This window comes from Mauremys reevesii, linkage group 4 (genome assembly GCF_016161935.1).
Source record: "Mauremys reevesii isolate NIE-2019 linkage group 4, ASM1616193v1, whole genome shotgun sequence".
NCBI lineage: Eukaryota > Metazoa > Chordata > Testudines > Geoemydidae > Mauremys > Mauremys reevesii.
In genome coordinates, this window is record NC_052626.1 from 151,617,564 (window position 1) to 151,644,928 (window position 27,365).

A 27,365-nucleotide genomic window follows, 5' to 3' on the forward strand; every position below is an offset into this window, starting at 1 on the left:
GGCTCAGGTTTAGGAATCTCCTTCAGATCCTCAATCGTGAAGACCGATGCAAAGAATTCATTTAGTTTCTCCGCAATGTCCTTATCATCCTTGAGTGCTCCTTTAGCATCTTGATCATCCAGTGGACCCACTGGTTGTTTAGCAGGCTTCCTGCTCCTGTTGTACTTAAAAATGTTTTTGCTATTACTTTTTTAATCTTTGGCTAGCTGTTCTTCAAATTCTTTTTTGGCCTTCCTAACTATATTTTTACAATTCACTTGCCAGAGTTCATGCTCTTTTCTATTTTCCTCACTAGGATTTAACTTCCACTTTTTAAAGGATGCCTTTTTGTCTCTCACTGCTTCTTTTACTTTGTTGTTTAGGCACGGTGGCTCTTTTGGGGGTTCTTTTACTATGTTTTTTTAATATGGGATATACATTTAAGTTGAGCCTCTATTATGGTGTCTTTAAAAAGTTTCCATGCCGCTTGCAGGGATTTCGCTTTTGGCACCAAACCTTTTAATTTCTGTTTAACTAACATCCTCATTTTTGTGTAGCTGCCCTTTCTGAAATTAAATGCTACCGTGTTGGGTTGTTGTGGTGTTTTCGCTGCCACAGGGATGTTAAATTTCATTATATTATGGTCACTATTACCAAACGGTCCAGCTACATTCACCTCTTGGACCTGATCCTGTGCTCCACTTAGGACTAAATCAAGCATTGCCCCTCCCCTTGTGGGTTCCAGGACCAGCTGCTGTAAGAATCAGTCATTTAAGGTGTCAAGAAGCTTTATCTCTGCATCCTGTCCTGAGGTGACACGTACCCCGTATGGGGGTAGTTGAATTCCCCCATTGTTATTGAGTTTTTTATTTTTATAGCCTCTCTAATTTCCCTGAGCATTTCAAAGTCACCATCTGGGTCAGGTGGTTGGTAGTATCCCTACTGCTATCTAGCTATATATCTAGCTATCCATCCATCCATCCATCCACCCCCATACACTCCTGGATCTTAAGCAGGGTCTGTGTAGCACTTGGCTTAAGGAAGTGGTTCTCAAACTTTTGTACTGGTGACCCCTTTCACATCACAATCCTCTGAGTGTGACCCCCCCAATAAATTAAAAACATTTTAAATATATTTAACACCATTATAAATGCTGGAGGCAAAGTGGGGTTTGGGGTGGAAGCTGACAGCTCACAACCCCCCCATGTAATAACCTCATGACCCCCCAAGGGGTCCCAACCCCCAGTTTGAAAACTCCTGGCTTAAGGGGACTCCTGATCTCAGTTGAGGTCTGTGTAGCACCTGGGACAAGACTCCATTATAATCGAAATACCCAAGAGAGTAATGAGTGTTGGGAGCTAGGTACTACCTGAGGGAGTATGAGGCAGGGTGTTGTGCAGTGTGTGTGCAAATGGGAAGGACTATAATGCTCTGAGTGCATGGGCTGGGGTGTAGTGGAGTTCTGTGTGGGATGTATGTGAGAGCGAGGCATGCAGTTCTTGAGGAGTAGAGCAGGGTGTAGTGCTCTGGCTGTGTGTCTAAGAAGCTGTAGCGCTCTGAGCATCTGTGGGAGGTGTGTGAGTGTGTAGCTAGGTGGGGGAAGGAGAGGGGCATGGGCGGCAGGTTATATATGTGTGTGGGGCCCGGGCCCCAGCAATATTCAGGGCTGGGCGCCCTGCTCCAGCATTAGTTGGAGCTGGGTCTCTTCCCGCCCCCCTGTCCTGCCTGGATCGGCCCCGGTCACCGCAGGTCTCCCCCTGCCGCCGCGACCCGGCCTGGGGCAGGTCCCCGCCCCGCCTGCCACCCCCTCCGCGTGTTCCCCCGCCGTGTTGTGTTGCGTCCCTGCCTGACAGAACACAGCGCCCCTCTCCCCTGCCTGCTGCCCGGAGGGCTCCCAGCAGATTTGCTGTCTGCTGCCGCAGGGTCCTAGTGCCTGCCCTTCACCACTACTGGCAAGGCAGGCTGCCCTTACCCTGAGCCTCTCCAACCCCAAACCCTCAGCCCCAGCCAGAGCCCTCATTCCCCACACCCTAATCCTCAGCCCCAGCCCTGAGCACTAATCCTCAGCCCCAGCCCTGAGCACCTCCACAGCATGAACCCCTCATCCCTGCACCCTAATCTTCAGCCCCAGCCCTGAGCGCCCCACATCATGAACCCTCATCCCCAGCCCCACAGCCCTCACCCCACACTCCAAACCTCTGCCCTAGCCCTGAGCCTCCTCCTGCATCATGAACCCCTCATCCTCAGCCCCACAGTCCTCACCCTGCACTCCCTCCTATCCCCAAACTCCCTCCCACTTCCCACACACCCCTTCCCAACCCCAAACTCCATCCCAAAGCCTGCACCCTTCACCTCCTCCTGCACACCCACCCCCTGCCCCAGCCCAGAGCCTGCACCCAGCACCCTTCCTGCACCCTAATCCCCAGCCCAGGATCTGCACCCCAGACCTCCCCCGCCGAGCCCCCTCCCAGAGCCTTAGGCAGGTGGGGGGCGGAGTTGGGGGGGCGGGTTCTGGGCCCCACCAAAATTTTTACAAACTTGCCACCCATGGAGAGGGGTGTAGCACTATGTATGTGTGGTGTGAGAGACAGAGAAGGTGTAGAACTGTCTGTGTGCCTGGGGGAGGGTGTAGAGTTGTGGAGGGGTGTAGCACTTTTGCTATGTGGTGTGAAGGGTGTAGCGCTCTGGCTGTGTGTCTAAGTGGGCATAGCTCTGTGGAGGACAGGGGAGGGGTGCAGCACTGTGTGAGTGTAATTCTGTGTGTGCATGTGGAAGCGTATAATGCAGGGGGGTGATGTATCTCTCTGGCCATGTGGGTGAGAAGGGTGTGGCTCTGTGGAGGGGGAGAGGAAGTAAGAACTGTAGCTCCCTGGCCATGTGTATGGGAGGGGTGTAGAACTCTGCGGGAGGGAGGGTGATGGTGAAGCTTTGGGGCTATGGCTGTGGGTGGAAGGGGAGTAGCATTCAAGGGTGTGTGTGGGAGGGTGTAGCTCTGTGGAGGAGGGGAACGGAGAGCTGTAACTCCCTGGCCATGGGGTGGGAAGGGTGACTTGTGCTGTGCTGTAGCTCACACAGGTGTGACCCTGGCTGTGGCTCTGCCCCTCACAGGTGCTGGCCTGGTTTGAGGAAGGCGAGGAGACAGTCACTGCATTTGTGGAGCCATTTGTCATTCTGCTGATCCTCATCGCCAATGCCATTGTAGGAGTCTGGCAGGTAACCAGGGGTCAGCGACCACCCCTCTATGTGCTAAGCAGGGTCAGGCCAGATCAGTACCTGGATGGGAGAGTGCTGAAGTGGCCCAGGAGATAGGGCAGGCGACTTAGAAGGGGTCACTGATGTCAATGTCTCATCCCAGAAGGGGGCTGCGTCTTGGCACCGGCCATGGGCCCCTGTGTAAACAGCCCCAGGGCCCCACCCCAGAGGTGGCTGCACCTCAACACCAAGCGACGGATTGCTGTATAAACAGCCCCCTGCATCCCAATCCATATCTCAGTGCTGGTCTCTGTGCACCCAGCCCCTGGGGGGCTGTGGGCAGGTGGGCGTGACTGTTTGTGCTGCCCTGGCAGGAGAGGAACGCTGAAAACGCCATCGAGGCCCTGAAGGAGTATGAACCCGAGATGGGCAAGGTGTACCGTGCAGACAGGAAATCTGTGCAGAGAATCAAGGCCCGGGACATGGTCCCCGGCGACATTGCCGAGGTGGCTGGTGAGTGTGCGGCCATGAGCACATGGGGTTCACATGGGGTTCAAGGTGCTGAAGGCACCATGGGGCAAAGGGCAGGGGGCATTCTCAGGGCAACGGTTAAACACACCCTGTGTGCTGAGAGTTGAAGGGTCAGGGGTGACGTCCCAATCATGCTGGTGCCATGACTACCCACAATGCCCTTGGAGGATCGCCAACGCTCCTCACCCTTCCCCTCTGCGAGGGTGTCAGGGGCTGTGGGGGCTGGCTAAGCAGGGCCTCCTAGCAGCTCTCAGCCTTGTTTACTGCCTGGCCCCGGCCTGCCCTGACCCCAGCTCATGGGGCAGACGCAGCCTCATTCTCCCTGTGCTGGGAGGCGGGTGTTTGGGAACAGACAGTCCCTGGCCTCAGCTGAAAGCGGAGCCCCGTGGAATCCCCTTCGCACTGCACTTGTTCAGTGACAGGTGTTCCTGGGCCTGGGCTGCAGCCAACGCTTCTATCATGCCACTGCCCCCCCAGCCTGGGGGAGAGACCCTGTATCCCCCGCACCAACCCCGTCTCCGCCCCTCCCTGCAGGCTGTGGAGATGACCTTATATCCCCCTTCCCAGTGCCCCCCAGCCATGCCAGCCAGCCAGCCGGGAGCCCTGACCTCGCCATCTCCTTGAGAGCCCCCTGGGCAAAGGGGGGGGGGGACTGAGGCGCCGGGCGCTCCTTCTATGGCAGTGCCAAGCGGCCAGGGCGGCAGGAATGTGATGAGCCAGGTTTACGAGGACAGGGCCGGCAGGACATAGAGGGCACCGCCGGGGAGGGGGAGGAGGGAGACACTTACTGAGCTGACAGGAAGGGTCCCAGCACAGGGGGGTGGCTAGTGTTACACTGCGGGGGGGGGGGGGGAGCTGATCCCCAGCTGGAATAGAGGGACTTGTGCCCCGGCTAGGGGTGGACAGGGAGAGAAGATCCAGCATTTTCTCTCCCTGTATAACCTCCTCCACACCCCTGGCTGTCTGGCTCCCTCCCGCCATGCATTCTCCCAGTGTTGTGTGTTGCTGACACCCAGGGGCCATGTCCCCAGAGCTGCTGCTCCAACACTCTCAACCCAAAGTCACACAGCCCCCTCACCCTTTTGCCCTGAGCAGGGGCGGCTCTAGACCCCAGCGCGCCAAGCAGGCGCGTGGGGCGGCCCTTTCCCGGGGGGGAGGCATTTGGCTCCGGTGGACCTGCGGCAGGTCCACCGGAGCCCGGGAGGAGCGGACCTGCCGCAGGCATGACAGCGGCGGGTCCCCTCTTCCCGCGGCTCCGCTTGAGCTCCCGCAGGCATGACTGCGGCAGGTCAACCGGGGCCGCGGGACCACGGCACCCGCCGCAGTCATGCCTGAACCGGAGCCGCGGGAAGTGGGGACCCGCCGCGGGACCGGGGAAGGGAGGTGCAGCGCACCGCGCTGCTTGGGGCAGCCTGATTTCTAGAGCCGCCCCTGGCCCTGAGCATCCCCTGCAGCCCTGCTGAGAGGGAGTGGGGTGCAGGGTCTGCCCTCCAGACTCTGGTAGTGGGGACACCCCTTCCCCCCATCCATCCATCACAGCATGTCCTGTGCCTCTTCCTGCAGTGGGTGACAAGGTGCCAGCTGACATCCGGATCATCTCCATCAAATCCACCACCCTGCGTGTGGACCAGTCCATCCTGACAGGTACAGGGCCTGGCCGGGGGGGGGGGGGCAGAACCAGCCTGGGGAGCTGGGCTGAGGGGAAAAGAACTGGGGTGGGGGCTGGTCTGGGGTGGGAAAGAACTGGGCTGAGGGCCTAAGAGCAGCAAAACTGGGCTGGAAGGGACAGAACTGCGGGGCAGCCATGAGAAATACAAGCTTGTGATTGTGAGTCTGTAGCCACTGCAGCTGGTGTGTGTGTGTCTAGGGGGGTGTACATTGGGGGGTGTCTGGGAGGTGTTTGTGTGTGTGGGTAGGGGTGTTTCTCTGGGTGACTTTGCCTCTCTGACTGTGTCTGTGTGTCGGTTGGTGGGTGAGTGGGTCTCGCTGGGGTGGAGGGAGGAGGCCATCTCTAAGTTCCTGTTCTGCTCCCTGTGTGTCCATGAGTCTGGGCCTGTTTGCGTCTGTGGGTGCCCATCTGTCCATGTGGTGGGGATGTCTGGGTGTCTGTCTGGCAGGACTCCTGGTGCCCTCGTACCATGTGCTCAGCCCTCTCTGCTCCTCCTGCCAGGTGAGTCTGTCTCTGTTATCAAGCACACGGACCCTGTCCCGGACCCTCGCGCTGTCAACCAGGACAAGAAGAACATGCTCTTCTCGGTGAATGTTGCACAAGGGCTTGAATATCACTCCCCCCATGCTGAGGGCTGCCCCTCTGCCCTCCCAGCCAGAGAGTTGCCCCCCAGATCACCCTCTGACATGGACTCCCAGGCCCTGTGCTCTCTTGGCTCCATACGGCTCCTGGGAGGACACCCCTTCAGTGTGACAGCCCTTCTCGGGGGTCCACTCTATCTCAGGTGTTAAGCCCTGGGCTCCAGCACCTCCTGGAGCCATACCTTTCTGAGCCTTCAGCACCACTGTGTCTGCCGCTGGGCCCCCTCAGGGAGTCCCCTCTCTCTGGACCCCCGGGGCCTCCATTCCCAGAGGGAGCAATGCCCCCCAATCTGTAGCCTGCAGCGACTCTCAGCCAGCGTCACACAGGAGATTTATTGAGCGTCTGAACCTAGCCCAGGCAGTTCTCAGGGCCCAGCTGGGTCTGTCCCCATCCAGGTGGACTCTGGCTGTTCTCTCTCTCCCAAGTCCAGCAGCCCCCTCCTTCCAGCCGAGCCTCCTATATCACCGCCCTGCTCGGCCCCTCCTTGTCCTTTGTGTTCGGTCCTGGGCAAACAGGTCACGTGGGACCTACTCTCTTCCATCCTTTGTTCCCCTCTGGCTGGAACCAGCTGGTCAGGTCACCGGGGTCCTCTCTCCGCAGCCCATTGTCCTCCCAGTGGCCTGAACTGCCTGACTTCCAAGCTTGGGGGCCACTTCACAGTCACCAGTTGCTAGGGTACCCAAGCTCCAGGCCATTGTCTGGGGTCCAGGCTGCTAGGCAAGGTCACACCTGGTCTTCTGCAACAACAACCCCCCTCACCCACTCCCCTGTTACACATGCAGCATGCAGGGAAACTGAGGCACTCACAGTGTTCATGAAAACCATTAAGAAAATCCCCTGCTTCATGTTATCCCCACCCTGCACCTCAACTGGAGTCACCCCCACCTTGCACCCAGCCAGAGAGCTACCCCCAGGTCACCTCCCACCCTGCACCCAGCCAGAGAGCTACCCCCAGGTCACCCCCCACCCTGCACCCAGCCAGAGAGCTACCCCCACGGTCACCCCCACCCTGCACCCACCCAGAGAGCTACCCCCAGGTCACCCCCACCCTGCACCCAGCCAGAGAGCTACCCCCACGGTCACCCCACCCTGCACCCAGCCAGAGAACTACCCCCACGGTCACCCCCACCCTGCACCCAGCCAGAGAGCTACCCCCACGGTCACCCCAACCCTGCACCCAGCCAGAGAGCTACCCCAGGTCACCCCACCCTGCACCCAGCCAGAGAGCTACCCCACGGTCACCCCAACCCTGCACCCAGCCAGAGAGCTACCCCACGGTCACCCCACCCTGCACCCAGCCAGAGAGCTACCCCACAGTCACCCCCACCCTGCACCCAGCCAGAGAGCTACCCCCACGGTCACCCCAACCCTGCACCCAGCCAGAGAGCTACCCCCACGGTCACCCCCACCCTGCACCCAGCCAGAGAGCTACCCCACGGTCACCCCACCCTGCACCCAGCCAGAGAGCTACCCCAGGTCACCCCACCCTGCACCCAGCCAGAGAGCTACCCCAGGTCACCCCCACCCTGCACCCAGCCAGAGAGCTACCCCCACGGTCACCCCCACCCTGCACCCAGCCAGAGAGCTACCCCCACGGTCACCCCACCCTGCACCCCCACAACCAAAAGCTACAGCCCAGGGTCACCCCCAGACTAGAGATCTGCCCCTGGGGGACACCAGTGCCTCCAGCCCTGCAGGCCAGACAGAGCTTTGCCCCGGTCCCCTGTCCTGGGCTCCACGGGGTCTCCATGCACACCCCCTGTTGGTGCCGCTGCTTCTCCTCCCCTGCCAACACCCTTTGCTGCCTCCCCCTGCAGGGCACCAACGTGGCAGCTGGCAAGGCTGTGGGCATCGTCATTGCCACAGGGGTGGGCACTGAGATCGGGAAGATCCGGGATGAAATGGCAGCCACAGAGCAGGAGAAGACGCCGCTGCAGCAGAAACTGGATGAGTTCGGGGAGCAGCTCTCCAAGGTCATCTCGCTCATCTGCGTGGCCGTCTGGCTCATCAATATTGGCCACTTCAACGACCCTGTCCACGGTGGCTCCTGGATCCGCGGTGCCATCTACTACTTCAAGATTGCCGTGGCCCTGGCCGTGGCCGCCATTCCTGAAGGTCAGTCTGTGCGGCTGCGGGGCCTGGTGTCTGCCCGCCCTTCGGAGCCATTCCAGGGGCTGTGTGTCTGGGCTCCTTCTGAGTCCCAGCAGCCCTTGCTGCAGCCCTCTGGAGGTGAACAGATTCCAGCCGTTCCCGGCCCTGCTCCTTCCCGGTCCAGAGCAGGGGCTGGCAGTGACTCCATGGTAACACGCTGGGTGTTAACCTCTGCTCCCCTCCCCTGCAGGTCTCCCCGCTGTCATCACCACCTGCCTGGCCCTGGGCACCCGCCGCATGGCCAAGAAGAACGCCATTGTCCGGAGCCTGCCATCTGTGGAGACGCTGGGCTGCACCTCAGTCATCTGCTCTGACAAGACCGGCACCCTCACCACCAACCAGATGTCCGTGTGCAAGGTAAGGGGCGCCCCCCCTCCCTGGGCAGCCCCCTGTGTCCCCGCCCCACAGGCCCTTGGGCCACCCACCCTGACCTGTCTCTCTCTGTCTCTTGGCAGATGTTTGTCGTTGAGAAGGTGGAGGGAGATGTCTGTTCCCTGAATGAATTCAGCATCACTGGCTCCACCTATGCCCCTGAGGGAGAAGTGTGAGTGATCCCCAATATCCCCCTGACATCCCACGTTCCCTGACACTCCCAACCTCAGCATCCCCCATGATCCCTGCCATCCCCAATATCTCCGGACCCCCAGCATTCTTCTGACCCCAACATCCACCATGGCCCTTGACATCCCCAACCCCAGCACCCCCTGATCCCTGACATACTCCAACCCCAGCATGCCCCATAACTCCTGACATTCCCTTGACCCCTATGTGACACACCCCAGGGTACAACCTGAACCACTAAACTGTTGTGCCCCCTTAACTCTCCAGCCCACGGTGCCTCTTACACAGCCTTGCTAGTGACAAGCAGCCTCTCTAGGCTCTGCACACACGCAGCCATGAGCATGTACAGTCACTCCCAGCAAAGTTACATGAATGTGCTCCCAATCACTCCTGAACTACGACCTGCAAATCCTTAGCCCCAGCCTTGCACCCCAGAAATGTGCATGTTACACTGCTCCGGACCCCCACCCTGAACAGTGTACACTCATGAACAGTCCATCGTTCCATCAAAAGGAAAGATCGTGCATCAGCTTTTGTTAACCTGACTAGAGATTCCCCAAACACGTCCACTGGTTTAGACAGAACAATAAAACCAGTTTATTAACCAGAGAACGGGAGAGTTTAAGTGATTATAAGTGTTAAGGCACAAAGGTCAGAATAGGTTACAGAAGAAATACAAGATAAACACACAACTATTTCCTAAATTTTACCCAGGCTAATAGTTTAAACCAAAAAGGTTTCTCTCACCCAAAAACTTCCAGCAGACTGTGCTAACTGGAAAGCCTCCCAATCAGGACCCCCCCTGCCCCAGCCAGTTCTCCTATTGTCTTTCAAGCAATCTTATGGCCATGAGTGGAGGTGGGGGAGGAGTGGTAATTTGTGTGTTCTCTATTCTTATACCCCAACCCCTTGTGCTGGAAAAATCCTTGCTAGGTCATGGGGTTAGGCAGTTCCACTGCATATTTAGTCTGCAAACTGTCCTTCATATGAATTGTAAATTCTTTTGCCTATACCTTCCCCCCTCCCCCCATCTTTTGAATGCCCAATTAAACAGGTAATGGCTCTCTAGCACTTGTGTTCATTCTTTTTTGTTATTTTTTTCTGGGGAGCTAGTCTGTGGGTGTTCTCCAGAATTACAGCATATTTTAGCAACACACATATAGTAAAATCGATCATTTTACATGGAGTGCTTTTACATACATTTTAACAGGACAACGGTGTTCAGTAGATTATGAGTTTTCAAATGATACCTCACAAGGTATACTTTGTACTAAATATATCATAACCATATAAAAGTGTTGAACATGGGGGTACAGGATGTCCAACCCTGACACTCCCAGCCCCAGCTTCGCTCATGACCCCGACATCCCTAACTCCAGCATCTCTCATGACCCTGACCCCCAGTATCCTCAGCCAATGTGCAACCCCCACACTCCCAGCATCCCCATGACTCCACTCTGCCTTTGACCATCCCGCTGTGAAAACTTGTCATCATCCTTCTGTTGCTGCCAGCTGGTGTCCCCTCTCTCCCTCATCTCTATGCACCCCTCTCTCCCCATCTCTGTGTGTCCCTGCCTCCCCCTCCCCATCTCTGTGCACCCCCCTTTCTTCCCCACATCTCATCTCCCCCTCACTCCCCTTCCCTGTGTCTCTGCAGGCTGAAGAATGACAAGCATGTGAAGGCTGGGCAGTACGATGGGCTGGTTGAACTGGCCACTATCTGTGCCCTCTGCAATGACTCCTCCCTGGATTACAATGAGGTGAATGCCCCGCATCCTGCCTGGACCACGCTGCACCCCCCATTCCCCAACCTGCCTGGGTCACCCTCAAGCCCCCATTCCCCACCCTGCCTCGGTCACCGTGCACCCCCCCCCAGATCACCTTGCATCCTTCCATTCCCTGCCCTGCCTGAGTCACCCTGCACCCACCAGGTCACCCTGCAACCCCCATTCTCCACCCTGGCTGGGTCACCCTGCACCCTCCATTCCTGACCTGCCTTGGTCACCCTGCACCCCCCAGGTCACCTTGCACCCTGCATTCCCTATCCCACCTGGATCACCTTGGCTTTCCTCCTCTTGGGTCAACCTCACCCCCCATCCTTCTCACTCCTACCTGGACCCAGGGCCAGATTTAGAGGTAGGCAGCCCAGGCGACCCCCTGGGGTTTCGGGCTTGTGGGGCACTGGGCTCAGGGTACTGTTTTTGTTGTTAGTAACAAGAAATGATGGAGGGTCTATTGCTAAGGAATTAGTGGATTTACCGGAAGATAAGCAATGGAAATGTGAGGAAAGTGGTGGACAGTCATCCAGTTTTCCTGTCGGCATAAAGGCGAGTGAAGATAAAGAAGAATGTGGCTCACATGAAAAGGAAGGAAAGTAATGACAAAGAAAAATCTGGTTTATATTAAAAGGAGCGAAACGATAAAGAAGAATCAGCCTCCCATGATGAAGCAGCAGTGAGAAAAATTGCACACCACAACTCGATACATCAGATCTTGCTTTATGGCTGGCAATCCTAAACTTTGCCAATATGGATCGTACAATTTTCAACGGGGCAGGGAAAATCGAGGATATGATATTTCCAGTAAATGAGCAGAAGCAACACTTTTCAAAGTCATGCTGCGATAGAGTGCTTGAGAATGGTGAGAAACTGAATCGGCATTGGCTAGTTTACTTGAAAGCAACTGACAAAGTGTTCTGGTTTTGTTGCAAAACATTTGACAAGAATGCCAAATCATTGCTTGCATTTTCTGGGTACAGTTACTGGCATAACTTAGCTGATGTTCTGAAGCAACATGAAAAATCACTCAGCCATTTTACAGCCTACTCCAAATGGATGGAGGTCGAGGCCAGGCTCAAGCTAAATAAATGCACAGGTGCAGAAAACCAGCGCATTAGTAGTGTAGCAACACAGCATTGGAGGAACATGCTCGAGCATCTGATCTCAATTACCCTCTTCCTCATAGGTGTAGATTGACTGTTATATTGGGGGGGGGGAACCACATACACACACACTGAAGCCAGTTCCCTTGGCTCATTGGCTTGGGGGACGGGACAGCTTAAAAGGGGAGCTCCAGCTGCTGCTGGGAGCCACTCCGGCACTCCATGTCGCTGCTCCCTGCTGGGGCTGCTGCTGCTTTCCTGGGGACGCTACATGCCAGGCTCCTGCTCCCCCCACCCCGCCCATTCCCGTATCCCCTTCTCTTCCCCATCCCCTCCCACTTCCACTCCCCACTGTCCCATGTCCCATATTCCTCCCCTTCTCTTCCCCTGCCCGATCTCACCCCCTTCCCCACTGTCTCTTTCCTCCCACCCCACCTCTTGCCCTGCCCCTGTCCCTGCAGGCACTTACGCTTGTACAGGAAACAGGCAGGCACTAGGACCCAGGAGGCAGCATGCAGCTGCCAAGGCAGAGACCTGGAGAGCAGCTGCTCCATGTGCAGCGGGTGGGAGAGGGAGGCACAGTGTGGGAAGGACAGAGCCCCCTTTTCCCTGCCCTCCTAGGGCAGCGCCGTGCTTGCAGAAATGGGGGCATGAAATGACACATGACCCCATGTAACTCTCCCCACCTCGCCTCTTTTGGGGGGGCAATGCCCTCCCTACCACCACCCCCCCCACCGATGCTCTTCCTTGCAAAGAATAATTTGTCTTTCCGGGGCTCCTCGGATAAGTTGTTCACTGAACATAACGGTAATCTCCTTGGTTTGGTAGGGCTCCTTGGGTAATACGACGATGTCATGCATGAGCACCTACGAGGAGTAGTTTGTAAAGAAGCAATGGACCATTACTGTAGCAAAACAATTCAAAGTGACTTGATTAACTTTATGGCAAGGAAGCTGCTTCATACCATATTGATGCAGCTCAGCAAAGCAAAGTTCTATGCTGTAGTAATGGACTGCACTCCCAGCGGTCACAGTGAAAGATGCCATTTACAGTAAGATTTGTTGACGACGATGGTGGCTGTATCCAAGTAAAGGAACACCGCATCTATTTCCGGTCTGTGGCTGACTCTACTGGAAAAAGCCTAAGAGAACTATTTATGAATGTTTTGAATGAGAATAAAATAAGATGAGATTGCACCCTCAGCAAGTTTGTGGATGACACTAAGCTGGGGGGAGAGGTAGATATGCTGGAGGGTAGGGATAGGGTCCAGAGTGACCTAGACAAATTGGAGGATTGGGCCAAAAGAAACCTGATGACAAAGACAAGTGCAGAGTCTTGCACTTAGGATGGAAGAATCCCATGCACTGCTACAGTCCGTGGACCGACTGGCTAAGTGGCAGTTCTGCAGAAAAGGACCTAGGGGTTACAGTGGACGAGAAGCTGGATATGAGTCAACAGTGAGCCTTTGTTGCCAAGAAGGCTAACGACATTTTGGGCTGTATAAGTAGGGGCATTGCCAGCAGATCAAGGGACGTGATCATTCCCCTCTATTCGACGTTGGTGAGGCCTCATCTGGAGTACTGTGTCCAGTTTTGGGCCCCACACTACAAGAAGGATGTGGAAAAATTGGAAAGAGTCCAGCGGAGGGCAACAAAAATGATTAGGGGGCTGGAGCACATGACTTATGAGAAGAGGCTGAGGGAACTGAGATTGTTTAGTCTGCAGAAGAGAAGAATGAGGGGGGATTTGATAGCTGCTTTCAACTACCTGAAAGGGGGTTCCAAAGAGGATGGATCTAGACTGTTCTCAGTGGTAGAAGATGACAGAAAAAGGAGCAATGGTCTCAAGTTGCAGTGGGGGAAGTATACGTTGAATATTAGGAAACACTATTTCACTAGAAGGGTGGTGAAGCACTGGAATGGGTTACCTAGGGAAGTGGTGGAATCTCCATCCTTAAAGGTTTTTAAGGCCCGGCTTGACAAAGCCCTGGCTGGGATGATTTAGTTGGTGTTGGTCCTGCTTTGAGCAGGGGATTGGACTAGATGACCTCCTGAGGTCTCTTCCAACCCTAATCTTCTATGATTCTATGAAAGCTTCAGGACTGCTGTGGCCACAGCTATGACAATGGCATGAACATGAAGGGAAGAAAAAAAATGGTGTCCACGAAAGGATCCTTGCACTGAATCCAAGGGCTTTCTTCATGCTTTGTGGCTGCCATTCCCTCAGCCTGGTTATGTCAGACGCAGCGTTGTCATCTTTACATTTAGTATCTCTCTTTGGAGTACTGCAAAGGATATACATCTGGTTTTCAGCATCAACTATCAGGTGGAAGATCCTCAAGGACAATGTTATGAATCTGATGGTGAAGCCGCTAAGTGACACTCGCTGGGAGAGTCGCATTGACAGCGTGAGGCCAGTGAGGTACCAAGTGACTAAGGTTTACAATGCCTCATGGAACTGGCACAGTCGAGTAAAGCCAAGACCAGAATGCAGCATGAGGTACAAAGCCTGGCAAACCAGATCACTGACTTCAATGGTCTGGTCTCAGTTGTGGTTTGGCACGATATCCTGTTCCAAGCAAACATTGCACAGCATTAGAAACTCAATCAATGGACATTGCAATCGCTACTACTTTGATAAGAAGCTGCCTTGATTTCGCTGTGGCCTAAAGAGACCAAGGATTTGAAGATGCCATCACTGCTGCCTAAGAAATGGCAGAAAACTTAGGAGTTGAGCTTGTCTTAAAGGAAACTCGGATTCACTGGAAGAAGAGACAGTTTGGTTACGAGGGAAGAGCTGAAGTGATGGGATGCTCAGAAGAAAAATTCAAGAGGGAGTTTTTTACTCACTCATTGACACTGCTCGAGTGTCCAACGAAGAAAGGTTTGGACAAATGAAGAACCACAAAAAGATCTGGGGGTAGGGGGGTTGTATGACCTTAATAACCTGCTGGCGGACAGGAAAATACTCTTGAACAATCGTACGGACCTTCACCATTCACTGACACATGGGGAATACTCGGACATCAATGACAAAGACCTCTATGTCAAATTGGACAACATCCATAATATTTTACCACTTGGGAAGTGCTCTCCACTCCAACTTCTCCAATTCATTCATGATGTAGAGCTAAAAGACTCTTTTCCTAACGTGTGGATAGCTTTGAGGAGTCTGCTCATGCTGCCGGTCACAGTCGTGAGTGGTGAGTGCAGCTTTTCAAAGCTCAGGCTCATTAAAACATATCTTCGATTGATGATGGCCAATGAGAGATTGACATCGCTTGCTGTTTTACCCCTTGAAAATAGCATTGGCCAGTCTTTGGATCTCTCTGACGCTGTGCTTCAGTTTGCAAGGGCAAAAGCGAGAAAAGCAACTGTTTGAACCAAAGAACTAGGGTTAACATTGACAAAGAGTCCTGTGGCACCTTATAGACTAACAGACGTATTGGACCATAAGCTTTCGTGGGTGAATACCCACTTCGTCAGACGCATGCCATAAGACTCTTCATCACTTTTTACAGATCCAGACTAACACGGCTACCCCTCTGATACGAGGGTTAACATTCTAACCCTGTCAACTACTGTAACACTATTTAATACAGGTCCACCCAATATCAGTGCACAGTTCAATTTCTTGATGTTAGTACATTTCAGTTATTCTTAAAATTAAAAAGTTTCTGTAAGTTTAGAGGAAACAATTTTGTTTATTTGCCTATATATCACATGAATATGTACAGATTTTACAGGTCCTAGTGTGCAAATTTATTGTCTTATATGACGGGGATAAGTCCTGCATCCCCATTGTGCCTCAAAGTTGTGAAATGGTCTACAAATGCAATAAAATATAAGGTATTCAGAAGTTTAACAAATGTGGGGGGGCGGGGGGGGCGGGGGGCTGAAGATGCTCCTCTCCTGTGGTAACATTTGGTCTAGTGCCATCCCTTCCAGGGCCACCTGCATCCCCCATATCGCTGCCCACCTGCCAGTATTACCCAGATCCCGCATGCCCGTCCCTGACCTGCTGCATGTACTTCCAGGCCAAGGGTGCCTATGAGAAGGTGGGGGAAGCCACCGAGACGGCGTTGACCTGCCTGGTGGAGAAGATGAATGTTTTCAACACAGATGTGCGGAGCGTGTCCAAGGTGGAGCGCGCCAATGCCTGCAACTCTGTAAGTGCTCATCCACTAGGACCTTTGCCCCAGATACCACCCCACTGCCCCCTCCAAGACCCCCCAATGCCCCCTCCCCACCATGCCAATGCCTGCAACTCTGAGCATTTGCCCCCCTACTACCCATGCCCACCCACTCTGCCCCCCTGCCTGGCCCAGCAGGAGACGTGTTGTGCTGGGCTCCCCAGGGGGACACACTCTCCTGGTCTGGTCTCATTTTCCCTGTGGTCCCTGAGTCAGGGAGGAGGAGCTGCCCTGAGCTCCATGTCCAGTGCTTTTTGGGAGGTCACTGCTCCCCCATTAGCCCCTGTTCTGCTCCTCCAGGTGATTAAGCAGCTGATGAAGAAGGAGTTCACCCTGGAGTTCTCCCGTGACAGGAAGTCCATGTCCGTATACTGCTCCCCCGCCAAGGCCTCCCGCGCAGCTGTCAGCAACAAGATGTTCATCAAGGTCAGTGCCAGGCGCTCTTATACCCTGGGTATCCCCCAGCTGCCTCTTCTCGTTACCATGGTAACCTGGGTGCCTGGGTAACCCCAGCCGCCTCCTTTCATCCCCGGCTATCTCCCCAGACACCTCCTCTCATTCCCATGTTAACCAGGATGCCCAGTGTCACAGAGCTATGGTGGGTTGGATGCTCTGTCTTTTATCCAAACCCGTTTGGAATGCCCCTGTTATTTACTAGGCTAGGCCTAGCTTGTCAGCAGGGGGAGCCACGTGGCCCCACAATTCTGAGAAGGGGCCTCTGAGCACCAGCTTCCCTGTGTCTCCCGGTGAGCTCCTGCCAGTGGAGAACTGAGTTGTCCAGTGCAGCCCGTTCCCAAAACTCCATCTGTCAGGGCCTGTCCTGTTCTTGCTCTGTCCGGCCATCTCTTGCTCTGTCCAGCCGTCTCTTGCTCTGTCCCCACTGCGCTCTGTCCATCCACCTCTCTCTATGTCCGTTCGTCTCTCGCTCTGTCCCCATCTCACTCTGTCCATCCATCCTTCCGTCTGTCCGTCCATCTGTCCATCTCTCTCTCTCTCTCGCTCTTGTTCTTGCTCCCAAAGGGTGCCCCTGAGGGGGTTATCGACCGTTGTAACTATGTCCGAGTGGGCACCACCCGTGTCCCCCTCACACCCCTGGTGAAAGACAAGCTCTTGACCGTCATCAAGGAGTGGGGGACGGGGCGGGACACACTGCGCTGCCTGGCCCTGGCCACGCGTGACACCCCCCCCAGGAGAGAGGACATGGTGCTGGAGGACGCCACCAAGTTTGTTGAGTATGAGGTCAGGTTCAGGCCTCCCCCACAGGGTCTGGTGGGGCAGTGGTGGGGGGGGTCAGGTGGGGTTTGGTTGGGGGAGGGTTTGGGGAGATGGAAGCAGGGGTTGGTTGGGGACTGGAAGTGGGGTGACTGGGGGTTGTTTGGAGAGTAGTTTGGGAAATGGGGGAGGGGTGGTTGGGGCATGGTTTGGGGGTGAGTGTGGGGGTGTGGTTGGGGAATAGGGCAGGGGTGGTGGGGGTGTGGTTAGGGGATGGGGCAGGGGTTGGTTGGAGGGATTAGACTGGGGATAATTGGGGATGAGGATGGGGGGCATGGTTGCGGGAATGGGTTGGAGTGTGTTTGGGAGATGGGGGGTGAGGGTTGGTTGGGAGAGTAGGGGTGTGGCTGAGGGGATGGGAGTATGGTTAAGGGCATGGATGGGGAGAGGGTGGAGGTTGGTTAGAGCATGGTTGAGGGCTGGAGGACTGGTTGGGGCATGGTTGGGGGATGGGGGTTGGTTGGGAATGGATTGGGGGATGGGGCAGTGGTTGGTGGGGGCATTGGGGCACGGTTGGGGGATGGGGTGGGGGGTGGGGTTGGTTGGGGTGGTTTGGGGGATGGGAACGTGGTTGGTTGGGGTGTGGGGGGGGGATTGGGGCTGGTTGGGGGGTGGGGGTTGGCTGGGGCCTGGTTGGAGGTTGCTATGGGTCCACCATGTGCTAATGCCCCCCCCCAAAGATGGACCTGACCTTTGTGGGCTGCGTGGGGATGCTGGACCCACCCCGGAAGGAGGTGATGGGCTCCATCCAGCTGTGCCGTGATGCCGGCATCCGTGTCATCATGATCACTGGAGACAACAAGGGCACAGCCATTGCCATCTGCCGCCGCATCGGGATCTTCACCGAGGACGAGGAGGTGACGGGCAGGGCCTACACAGGCCGTGAGTTTGATGACCTGCCCCCCGCCGAGCAGCGTGAGGCCTGTAAGCGGGCCTGCTGCTTCGCCCGTGTCGAGCCCGCCCACAAGTCCAAGATCGTGGAGTTCCTGCAGTCCTTTGATGAGATCACAGCCATGGTGAGGGGGGACTCCAGGGGGGTGAGGAGAGGATCACTAGGGTGGGGGCAGAGAGCAGGGGAAGGTAAGAGGGTCCCTGCCATGGCGGGGGGAGAGAGGCTGTGCTAAGGGTCTGTGTGCTTGGGGATGCGGGGGTCAGCGGGGTTTGGGGATCCCACACTCAGTGGCTTACCATACACTCACACACAGACAGGCGATGGGGTGAATGACGCCCCTGCACTGAAGAAGGCCGAGATTGGCATCGCCATGGGCTCTGGCACGGCCGTGGCCAAGACGGCCTCCGAGATGGTCTTGGCTGATGACAACTTCTCCACCATTGTGTCCGCCGTGGAGGAGGGCAGGGCCATCTACAACAACATGAAGCAGTTCATCCGCTACCTCATTTCCTCCAATGTGGGCGAGGTTGTCTGGTGAGTGCCCCGCCCCCAACTGCGACCATCCTCTCCCATCAACCCACCCCCAGCCACGCCAGCCTTTCCCTCCCCTCCCCCAGCCATGCCATCCTTCCCCTTTCCTCCTCAAGCCATGCCACCCTTCCCCTCCCTTCCCCCAGCCATGCCAGCCTGGGACTTCCCCTCTTCCCAGCCACACCAGCCTTCCCTTGCCCTCCCCTCCCCCAGCCACACCAGTCTCCCCTCCCCCAGCCACGCCAGCCTCCCCTCCCCCAGCCATGCCACCCTTCCCCTCCCCCAGCCATGCCACCCTTCCTCTCCCCCAGCCACACTAGCCTGGGACCTCCCCTCTCCCCAGCCACACCAGTCTCCCCGCCCCCAGCCATGCCAGCCTTCCCTTCCCCTCCCGCCCTCCCCAGTCACGCCAGCCTTTCCTCCCCTCCCCCAGCCACACCACCCTTCCCCTCCCCTCTCTCAGCCATGCCAGCCCTTCCCCTCCCTTCTCTCAGCCATGCCAGCCTTCCCTTTCCCTCCTCAAGCCATGCCAGCCTTCCCCTCCCCCAGCCATGCCAGCCTTCCCAGACAGAGCCTGCCCCAAGGGGCTCCCCACAGCCTGGCGGGGCTCTGGGCTGAGCAGAATGGACTGGGCTGGAACCTGAACCCCTCTGCGCTACCCTAAGGGCTCCCTGTGCTGTGGCCAGCTGACTAACACGCCCCGCTGCATGCCAGCGCTGTGGGACTGTCCCTGCCACGCTGGGCGAGGGGCACTGTCCTGGCAGTGTGGGCATGTCTCTGCCAGGCTCTGGCTCAATGGGACTCGCTGGGCAGAGCTCATGGGGAAAGCAAGAGGCTGCAGCCCGGAGGTTCAGGCCAAGGAGGTGGTGAGGCCGCGTGGCCGACCCTGGAGGGACAGGGAGACCCCAGGGGGTTGTCACACTGAAGGGGGCCCCCTAGAGACTGCTGCAAAGCTGGGGGCGTCACACTGATCCTGGGGATCTGGGACACCTTGCCCCCTCCCCCACCGAACACACCAGCTCTGCCTACTGGAATAGTGACAGAGTGACTGATGGGAATAAAGGTACGGGGTTGGAAATTATAGTATCCGAGGTAGAAGCCAAACTTGAACAGCTTAACGGTAGTAAATCAGGTGGCCCGGATAATCTTCATCCTAGAATATTAAAGGAATTGGCGAATGAAATTGCAAGCCCGTTAGCGATAATTTTTAATGAATCTCTGAACTCGGGGGTTGTACCGTTTGACTGGAGATTAGCTAATATAGTTCCTATTTTCAAGAAGGGGAAAAAAAGTGACCCGGGTAACTACAGGCCTGTTAGTTTAACATCTGTAGTATGCAAAGTCATGGAAAAAATATTAAAGGAGAGAGTAGTTACGGACCTTGAGGTCAATGGCAATTGGGACAAATTACAACATGGTTTTACGAAAGGTAGATCGTGCCAAACCAACCTGATCTCCTTCTTTGAGAAAGTAACAGATTTTTTAGACAAGGGAAATGCGGTGGATCTAATATATCTTGATTTCAGTAAGGCGTTTGATACGGTACCGCATGAAGAATTACTGGTTAAATTGGAAAAGATGGGGATAGAAATGAAAATCCAGAGGTGGATAAGGAACTGGTTAAAGGAGACTGCAGCGGTGTATTGAAAGGTGATCTGTCGGGTTGGAGCGAGGTTACCAGTGGAGTTCCTCAAGGTTCGGTTTTGGGTCCGATCTTATTCAATCTATTTATCACTGACCTCGGAACCAAAAGTAGGAGTGGGCTGATAAAGTTTGCGGATGACACGAAGTTGGGAGGTATTGCCAATTCGGAGAAGGATCGGGATATCCTCCAGGGAGATTTGGATGACCTTGTAAACTGGAGTATTAGTAATAGGATGAAATTCAATAGTGAGAAGTGTAAGGTTATGCATTTAGGGATGACTAACAGGAATTTTAGTTATAAGCTGGGGACGCACCAGTTGGAAGTAACGGAAGAGGAGAAGGATCTCGGAGTCCTGGTTGATCGCAGGATGACTATGAGTCGGCAATGTGATGTGGCCGTTAAAAAAGCTAATGTGGTCTTGCGATGCATTAGGCGAGGTATTTCTAGTAGAGATAAGGAGGTGCTAGTCCCGTTATACAAGGCGTTGGTGAGACCTCATTTGGAGTACTGTGTGCAGTTTTGGTCTCCCATGTTTAAGAAGGATGAATTCAAACTGGAACGGGTACAAAGAAGAGCCACTAGAATGATCCGAGGAATGGAAAGCCTGTCGTATGAAAAGAGACTTGAGGAGCTCGGTTTGTTTTCCTTAACCAAAAGAAGGTTGAGAGGAGATATGATTGCTCTCTTTAAATATATCAGAGGGATAAATACCAGGGAGGGAGAGGAATTATTTCAGCTCAGTACTAATGTGGACACGAGAACAAATGGATATAAATTGGCAGTCAGGAAGTTTAGGCTTGAAATTAGACTAAGGTTTCTAACCATCAGGGGAGTGAAATTCTGGAACAGCCTACCGAGGGAAACAGTGGGGGCGAAGGACCTCTCTGGCTTTAAGATTAAGCTTGATAAGTTTATGGAGGGAATGGTTTGATAGGATAACACTGTTTAGTCAAAAAAAAAACAGGAGTACTTGTGGCACCTTAAAGACTAACAAATTTATTTAAGCATGAGCTTTCGTGAGCTACAGCTCACTTCTTCGGATGCATAGAATGGAACACACAGACAGGGGATATTTATACATACAGAGAACATGAAAAGGTGGAAGTATGCATACCAACAGGCAGTCAATAGGTCAATAACGTGCTGCCACTGGTAATTAGTACCGAGAGTCAATGTTGGGATATTGAAAGTCTTTTTCCTGAGTGTCTGGCTGGAGAGTCTTGCCCGCATGCTCGGGGTTCAGCTGATCGCCATATTTGGGGTCGGGAAGGAATTTTCCTCCAGGGTAGATTGGCAGTGGCCCTGGAGGTTTTTCGCCTTCCTCCGCAGCATGGGGCAGGGGTCGCTTGCTGGAGGATTACCTGCTACTTGAAGTCTTTAAACCAGGATTTGGGGACTTCAACAGCTGAGTCAAGGGAGAGAATTATTTCAAGAGTGGGTGGGTCAGCTTTTGTGGCCTGCATTTTGCGGGAGGTCAGACTAGATGATCATAATGGTCCCTTCTGATCTTAAGTTCTATGATTCTATGATTCTATGATACTCTTCTGTCTATCACCCCCCTCTCTCCCCACAGTATCTTTCTCACAGCCGCCCTGGGCCTTCCAGAAGCCTTGATCCCCGTGCAGCTGCTGTGGGTGAACCTGGTGACTGATGGGCTCCCGGCCACTGCCCTGGGCTTCAACCCCCCAGACCTGGACATCATGGACAAGCCGCCCCGCAGCCCCAAGGAGCCCCTAATCAGTGGCTGGCTCTTCTTCCGCTACATGGCCATTGGCGGTAAAGTCCTCCCACCCTCTCCCACAAAACCCCATCCCATTCTGCCTGCACTCACACTTCCCCCTCTGCTCTGCTCACAGGCTACGTTGGAGCTGCTACAGTGGGTGCCGCTGCCTGGTGGTTCCTCTATGCAGAGGATGGTCCTGGCGTCTCCTATCACCAGCTGGTGAGAGCTGGCCCCAGCGCAGAGCTGGGGGGCCCTGTGCTGTGTGTGTGTGTGTGGAGTGGGCTCAGCTGCACGCTCTCCCCAGCCGTCAGTGCTGGCCCCAATGCCCCAGCACAGAGCTGGGGGGCCTGTGCTGAGTGTGTGGGGCGGGCTCAGCTGGACGCTCTCCCCAACCGTCAGAGCTGGCCCCAGTGCCCCAGCACAGAGCTGGGGGGCCTGTGCTGGGGAGGGGGAGCTCAGCTGAACGCTCTCCCCAGCTGTCAGTGCTGGCCCCAATGCCCCAGCACAGAGCTGGGGGGCCTTTTCTGTGTGTAGGGGGGGGAGGGCTCAGCTGGACGCTCTCCCCAGCCGTCAGTGCTGGCCCCAATGCCCCAGCACAGAGCTGGGGGGCCTTTTCTCTGTGTGTGGTGGGAGGGCTCAGCTGGATGCTCTCCCCAGCCGTCGGTGCTGGCCCCAGCGCAGAGCTGGGGGGGGGCATGTGCTTGGGGGGAAGGGGATTCTGCGTCCCTTGCGAGGGGCTGTGCGGGGAAGGAGTTTGGCTGGCAGCACTGTGCTGGCTGCATTTTGACACCCACCTTCCCCCCAGTCCCATTTCATGCAGTGCACAGAGGAAAACGTGGACTTCGAGGGGCTGGATTGTGAAGTGTTTGAGTCGCCTGTGCCCATGACCATGGCCCTGTCTGTGCTGGTCACCATAGAGATGTGCAACGCCCTCAACAGGCAAGGACCCCTCCCCGCGCCCCCTTCCCCCGGCCCAGCCCGCCACCCGCTCACTCTCTGCCGCTCTCTCTGCACAGCCTGTCTGAGAACCAGTCCCTGGTGCGCATGCCGCCCTGGGTGAACATCTGGCTGCTGAGCTCCATCTGCCTGTCCATGTCCCTGCACTTCGTCATCCTCTACGTCGATCCCCTGCCCGTAAGTGTGGCCCTGCCGAGGTGGCTGTGCAGTGCCATGCGCAGGTGGGGGGGGGGCAGGGTTACTCTCACCCACTAGTGGTAGAAGGTCCCATCTGCTCCTTCCCCACCCTGAGCCCTGCTCCCCAGGGCTGTGTCATTCCCCTTGCCCAGGCTCGTGTGCCCCTGCCTTGTTCTCCCCATGACCTCCCCTAACCCTTTGCTTCCCTGCCCCTAGATGATCTTCAAACTGACACCGCTGGACCTGAGCCACTGGCTCGTGGTGCTGAAGATCTCGTTCCCCGTCATCCTCCTGGATGAAGTGCTGAAATTTATCGCCCGGGACTACCTGGAAGGTAAGGATGCATCCCTGCCATGGAGCAGGCCTGGGTATCCTGGAGCCTCCCAGCAGGAGCCGGGACATGAATTTGTGCAGATGCCAGTCCCGCCCAATGGGGCACCGAGCTCCAGCTGGCACCAGGGTGCCACCCCCTTCTCTGTCCTCCATCCCTTCCATACTGCTAACCATGAACCATCAGCATCACCTGCCATGTAACAGACCCATGAGGGCAGCTCAGACGGGCCCAGAACAGCCCCAGCACCACAGAGAGCAAGCTGCACAGAGCCAGCTGCTTACTGCCCTGGGGGCTACAGCAGGGGGGCTGGGAACTAGGATGCCTGGGGTCTATCCCAGCTTTGGGAGTGGAGTGGGGTGCAGTGGTTAGAGCAGGAGGTGGTGCTGGGAGCCAGGACACCTGGGTTCTCTCCCAGCTCTGGGAGAGGAGTGGGTTCCAGTGGTTAGAGCAGGGGGTCTGGGAGCCAGGACTCCTGGGTTCCATCCAAGATCTGGGAGGGGAGTGGGTCTAGTGGTTAGGATGGCAGGATAGGAGTGAGGACTTCTGGGTTCTAACCTGGCTTTGGGAGGGGAGTGGGGCCTGGTGGGTTAGAGCAGGAGGGGCTGGGAGCCAGGACTCCTGGGTTCTCTCCCCGGCTCTGGGAGAGGAGTGGGGGCTGGTGGGTTAGAGCAGGGGGGTGCTGGGAGCCAGGGCTCCTGGGTTCTCTCCCCGGCTCTGGGAGGGAAGTGGGGCCTGGTGGGTTAGAGCAGGGGGGGCTGGGAGCCAGGACTCCTGGGTTCTCTCCCCGGCTCTGGGAGGGAAGCGGGGGCTGGTGGGTCAGAGCAGGGGGTGCTGGGAGCCAGGACTCCTGGGTTCTCTCCCCGGCTCTGGGAGGGGAGTGGGGGCTGGTGGGTTAGAGCTGGGGGGTGCTGGGAGCCAGGACTCCTGGGTTCTCTCCCCGGCTCTGGGAGGGAAGTGGGGCCTGGTGGGTTAGAGCAGGAGGGGCTGGGAGACAGGACTCCTGGGTTCTAGCCTGGCTTTGGGAGGGGAATGGAGTACAGTGGTTAGAGCAATAGGACCAGAGTCAGGACTGTTGTTTTTTACCCCATCTGTCCCTGCCACCTGTTATAATCTGTGCCCTTTACCTTCTGGGAGTATCTGTTTCCAGTCTCCCCAAGGGGCTGGGCCAGACTGCTGCTGAGCCCCACCCCCTGCTCTGTGCTGCTCTGGTGTGGGTTTGAGCCCCATGCCCTCGATGGGTTTCACCTTCCATCCATCCCATGTGCAGATCTGGACTAACCCTCTCTCCCGCACAACCTCCTTCCCCGCGTTCTGTTAACGCTGGTTTCTTTTATCCTTTCCCCTTGTAGCGTAATCTCCTTTCCCTCCATCTCCTTGATCCTGTGTCTCAGGTATCCCACGATCCTTTGCTGCATGCCTTGCCTGCCCCATGTCTATCTGTCCCCAGCGGCGCTGCAGTGTGTGTGTGGGGAGGTGCATGTGAAATCTCATTGCTTTACCAGCTACTCCTGGCTGGGTCCCAATGCAGTTTGGCAGTTGGGGTCTGGGGCCGGATGGTGTTGGCCATTTGAGCCTTAGCACCGCTCTCTGGTTGGGCCGGGTTCCCCCGTTGCCTCCCCTGCCCCCGGCTGTGCCTCTTCATTCCCTTCCACTCGCTCCCTGGCTGTGGGGACCCAACGGGGTGTCACACATGCTGCTGCTGCGCTAGGGGGCTCTTCCCCCACGGTCCATCATTCTCCAGCTGCCACCAAAGGAGCCAGTTGCTGTTGCACTGGCTTCTGCTCTTAGGGTGACCAGATCTCAAGAGTAAATTATTGAGACACATGGAGGGGGGCAGCCACAGGCTCACAGCCCCCACCGGAGCCATGGGGGAGGGGGGCACACAGCCCTAGGAAGCTGCGAAGGGGGCATACGTCCCCTGCTGCAGCCCCCGCCACAAGCTGTGGTTCAGGAGCGCATGGTTCTGGCTCCAGCCCCTGCTGCAAGGGCGGGGCTCAGGGCTGGGGCAGGGGGTTGGGGTGCGGGAGGGAGGTTGGGGTGCTGACTCCAGGAGGGAGTTTGGGTGCAGGAGGGAGCTCAGGGCAGGGGGTTGGGGTGAGGGAAGGGGTTCAGGGTGCTGACTCCAGGAGGGAGTTTGGGTGCAGGAGGGAGCTCAGAGCTGGGGCAGGGGGTTGGGGTTCAGGAGTGGGTACAGGTACGGGCACGCAGCAGCACGGACCTCAGGCGGCTCTGGGGAAGTGGTGATATCTCCCTTAGGGTCCCAGGCAGAGGCGCGACCAGGCGGCTCTGCGCACTGCTTCCGCCTGCAGGCGCCGCTCCGCAGCTCCCATTGCTCATGGTTCCTGGCCAGTGGGAACTGAGGATCCAGTGCTTATGGTGGGGGCAGGACACAGAGCCCCTCTGGCTGTCCCTGTGCCTAGGAGCCAGAGGGAGATTCCGCCGCTTCTGGGGAGCTGCGTGGAGACAGAAAGGGAGCCTGCCAGCTCCACACCAACCGGAGGCCTGGCAACCCTACAGTATAGGGACATCGGTCAGGACATGGGACAAAGAGTTAAATATTGGGACGTCTGGTCACCCTAGCTGCTCTGCGGGGGCGAGGGTAGGGCCTGGAGACAGCATCTTCTGGCACTGCTTAGATCTCTGCCGAGCAGCTGCTGGTTAGTGGATGTGTTTTCCCCCACTTAGTGCCTCCCTGGGTGTTAGCACCAGTCAGTCCCTGTCCTGTCCCAGAGAGAGACTGCTCTGCTCGAGTGCTGCCTGGGAGTGTGGGCAGCGAGCCACGAGAGGGCGGTGCTGAGAGCCAGACTGCAGGTCATGCTGGGCCTTTTCGACTGGTGGGACAAGGGCTGGAGACCAGACCTTGGTGCCATCCTGCCATTGGGGCACAAACCCGGGGCTGGGTACTGGCCTTGTCTCATGTGTACCATCTCTCCCCACAGTGGGTTTAGAAGACCCGAAGAGGAGGAAGAAGTGACACCTCTGGCCACTAGAAAAACTGCATCTTCACCCCAACAGTGAAGAACCCCTCGGTGCCCCTTCGCGTCCCCATGAACCTCAGCCACCCCCTCTTATTTAACAGCTGCTCCCCTCCACCAAAGGCTGCAAGCAGCCCTCTCTCACCTCCCCCAGCCGGGTGGGGTGGACATCATGGGGGTTTGCATGCTGCGTTTGGAGAATGGGGGAAAGCTCCCCCTTGCAAAAGCCCTGCCCTCCTCCCAGCCTTCTAGCTACTTTGCTTCTGTACATTTTGAGCTGCTAGTCTGTCCTAGCGGCCCCTGCCCATCCCACCTTCCCCCCATTTCCTTGCTGGGCACCCAGCCCGTTCACTGTGTTACCAGCTCACACCCAGTGACCTCCTCACTCATCGGGTGGGTTTTTTTTAATGCAAAAAATAACTGAACAGACGGAAACATTTTGTCAGGCCAAAGTGCAGCTCCCAGAGGAGGAAATGAAGAGACTGTTCTAGCTGCTTATTTATTGACATTAAAAGATAAACTCCTAACGCTGCCTGCGCTCCAGCCTCTTCCTTCGCCTCCTGGGAGGGGGGAACGGCGCAGGAGCCACAATAGCTGCTCTTTTGAAAAGTACCACAATTGGAGGAGAGGTCGGGAAAAGGCCGAGATATGTCCCCTGAAGAGTGCCCCCTGCTGGCCCTGGGTGGTATTACAGACACTCCCAGCCCCACCTGGAAAAGGTCAATGGCTGCAGTGGGGTGTGGCTTCTGCCAGAGGGCTCCAAAGCCCAGCATCTGTTGGAATATGGTCTGGAATTTTCTTTTGATGCTCATTCTGTAACCCCACTGACTGCACCTGAGGTTGGTATGTGAGGCCCCCCCACCCCCCATTGCTCCATTGGAGTCACAAGGCACTAACTGGAGTGATCAGCATGGTGCAGCCTGCGATCTTGATGAATACTGGGGTGCTTTGCTGAATTGTCATGACTGCCTTTTAAATCCTGGTTATGTTTCCATAGAAAAGCAAGCGAGAACTTTTAATGGAACTAATGCTGGAAAAGGGAGAGCTGGTGAAACCAAAAC

The 27,365-nt window shown here is 56.1% G+C and overlaps 1 protein-coding gene across 2 annotated transcripts in view; it reads left to right on the plus strand.

The window, feature by feature from the left end:
- Positions 1-26,829, plus strand: part of ATP2A1 (ATPase sarcoplasmic/endoplasmic reticulum Ca2+ transporting 1) — a 34,869-nt gene extending 8,040 nt beyond the window's left edge. Inside the window, exons 4-23 of one of the 2 annotated variants that reach the window (XM_039538067.1) lie at positions 3,088-3,192; positions 3,546-3,684; positions 5,266-5,346; positions 5,873-5,958; positions 7,831-8,128; positions 8,355-8,521; positions 8,620-8,708; positions 10,383-10,485; positions 15,643-15,774; positions 16,099-16,224; positions 16,819-17,037; positions 17,751-18,086; positions 18,276-18,496; positions 21,712-21,914; positions 21,995-22,080; positions 22,667-22,800; positions 22,878-22,995; positions 23,212-23,329; positions 24,679-24,720; positions 26,269-26,829. In XM_039538067.1, the coding sequence (XP_039394001.1) occupies positions 3,088-3,192; positions 3,546-3,684; positions 5,266-5,346; positions 5,873-5,958; positions 7,831-8,128; positions 8,355-8,521; positions 8,620-8,708; positions 10,383-10,485; positions 15,643-15,774; positions 16,099-16,224; positions 16,819-17,037; positions 17,751-18,086; positions 18,276-18,496; positions 21,712-21,914; positions 21,995-22,080; positions 22,667-22,800; positions 22,878-22,995; positions 23,212-23,329; positions 24,679-24,683 (2,766 nt within the window). In that variant the 3' untranslated portion in view covers positions 24,684-24,720; positions 26,269-26,829. The remainder of the gene's footprint in view (positions 1-3,087; positions 3,193-3,545; positions 3,685-5,265; positions 5,347-5,872; positions 5,959-7,830; positions 8,129-8,354; positions 8,522-8,619; positions 8,709-10,382; positions 10,486-15,642; positions 15,775-16,098; positions 16,225-16,818; positions 17,038-17,750; positions 18,087-18,275; positions 18,497-21,711; positions 21,915-21,994; positions 22,081-22,666; positions 22,801-22,877; positions 22,996-23,211; positions 23,330-24,678; positions 24,721-26,268) is intronic. The other variant, XM_039538066.1, reaches the window with a different exon arrangement.
- The last annotated feature ends 536 nt before the right edge of the window (positions 26,830-27,365 follow it).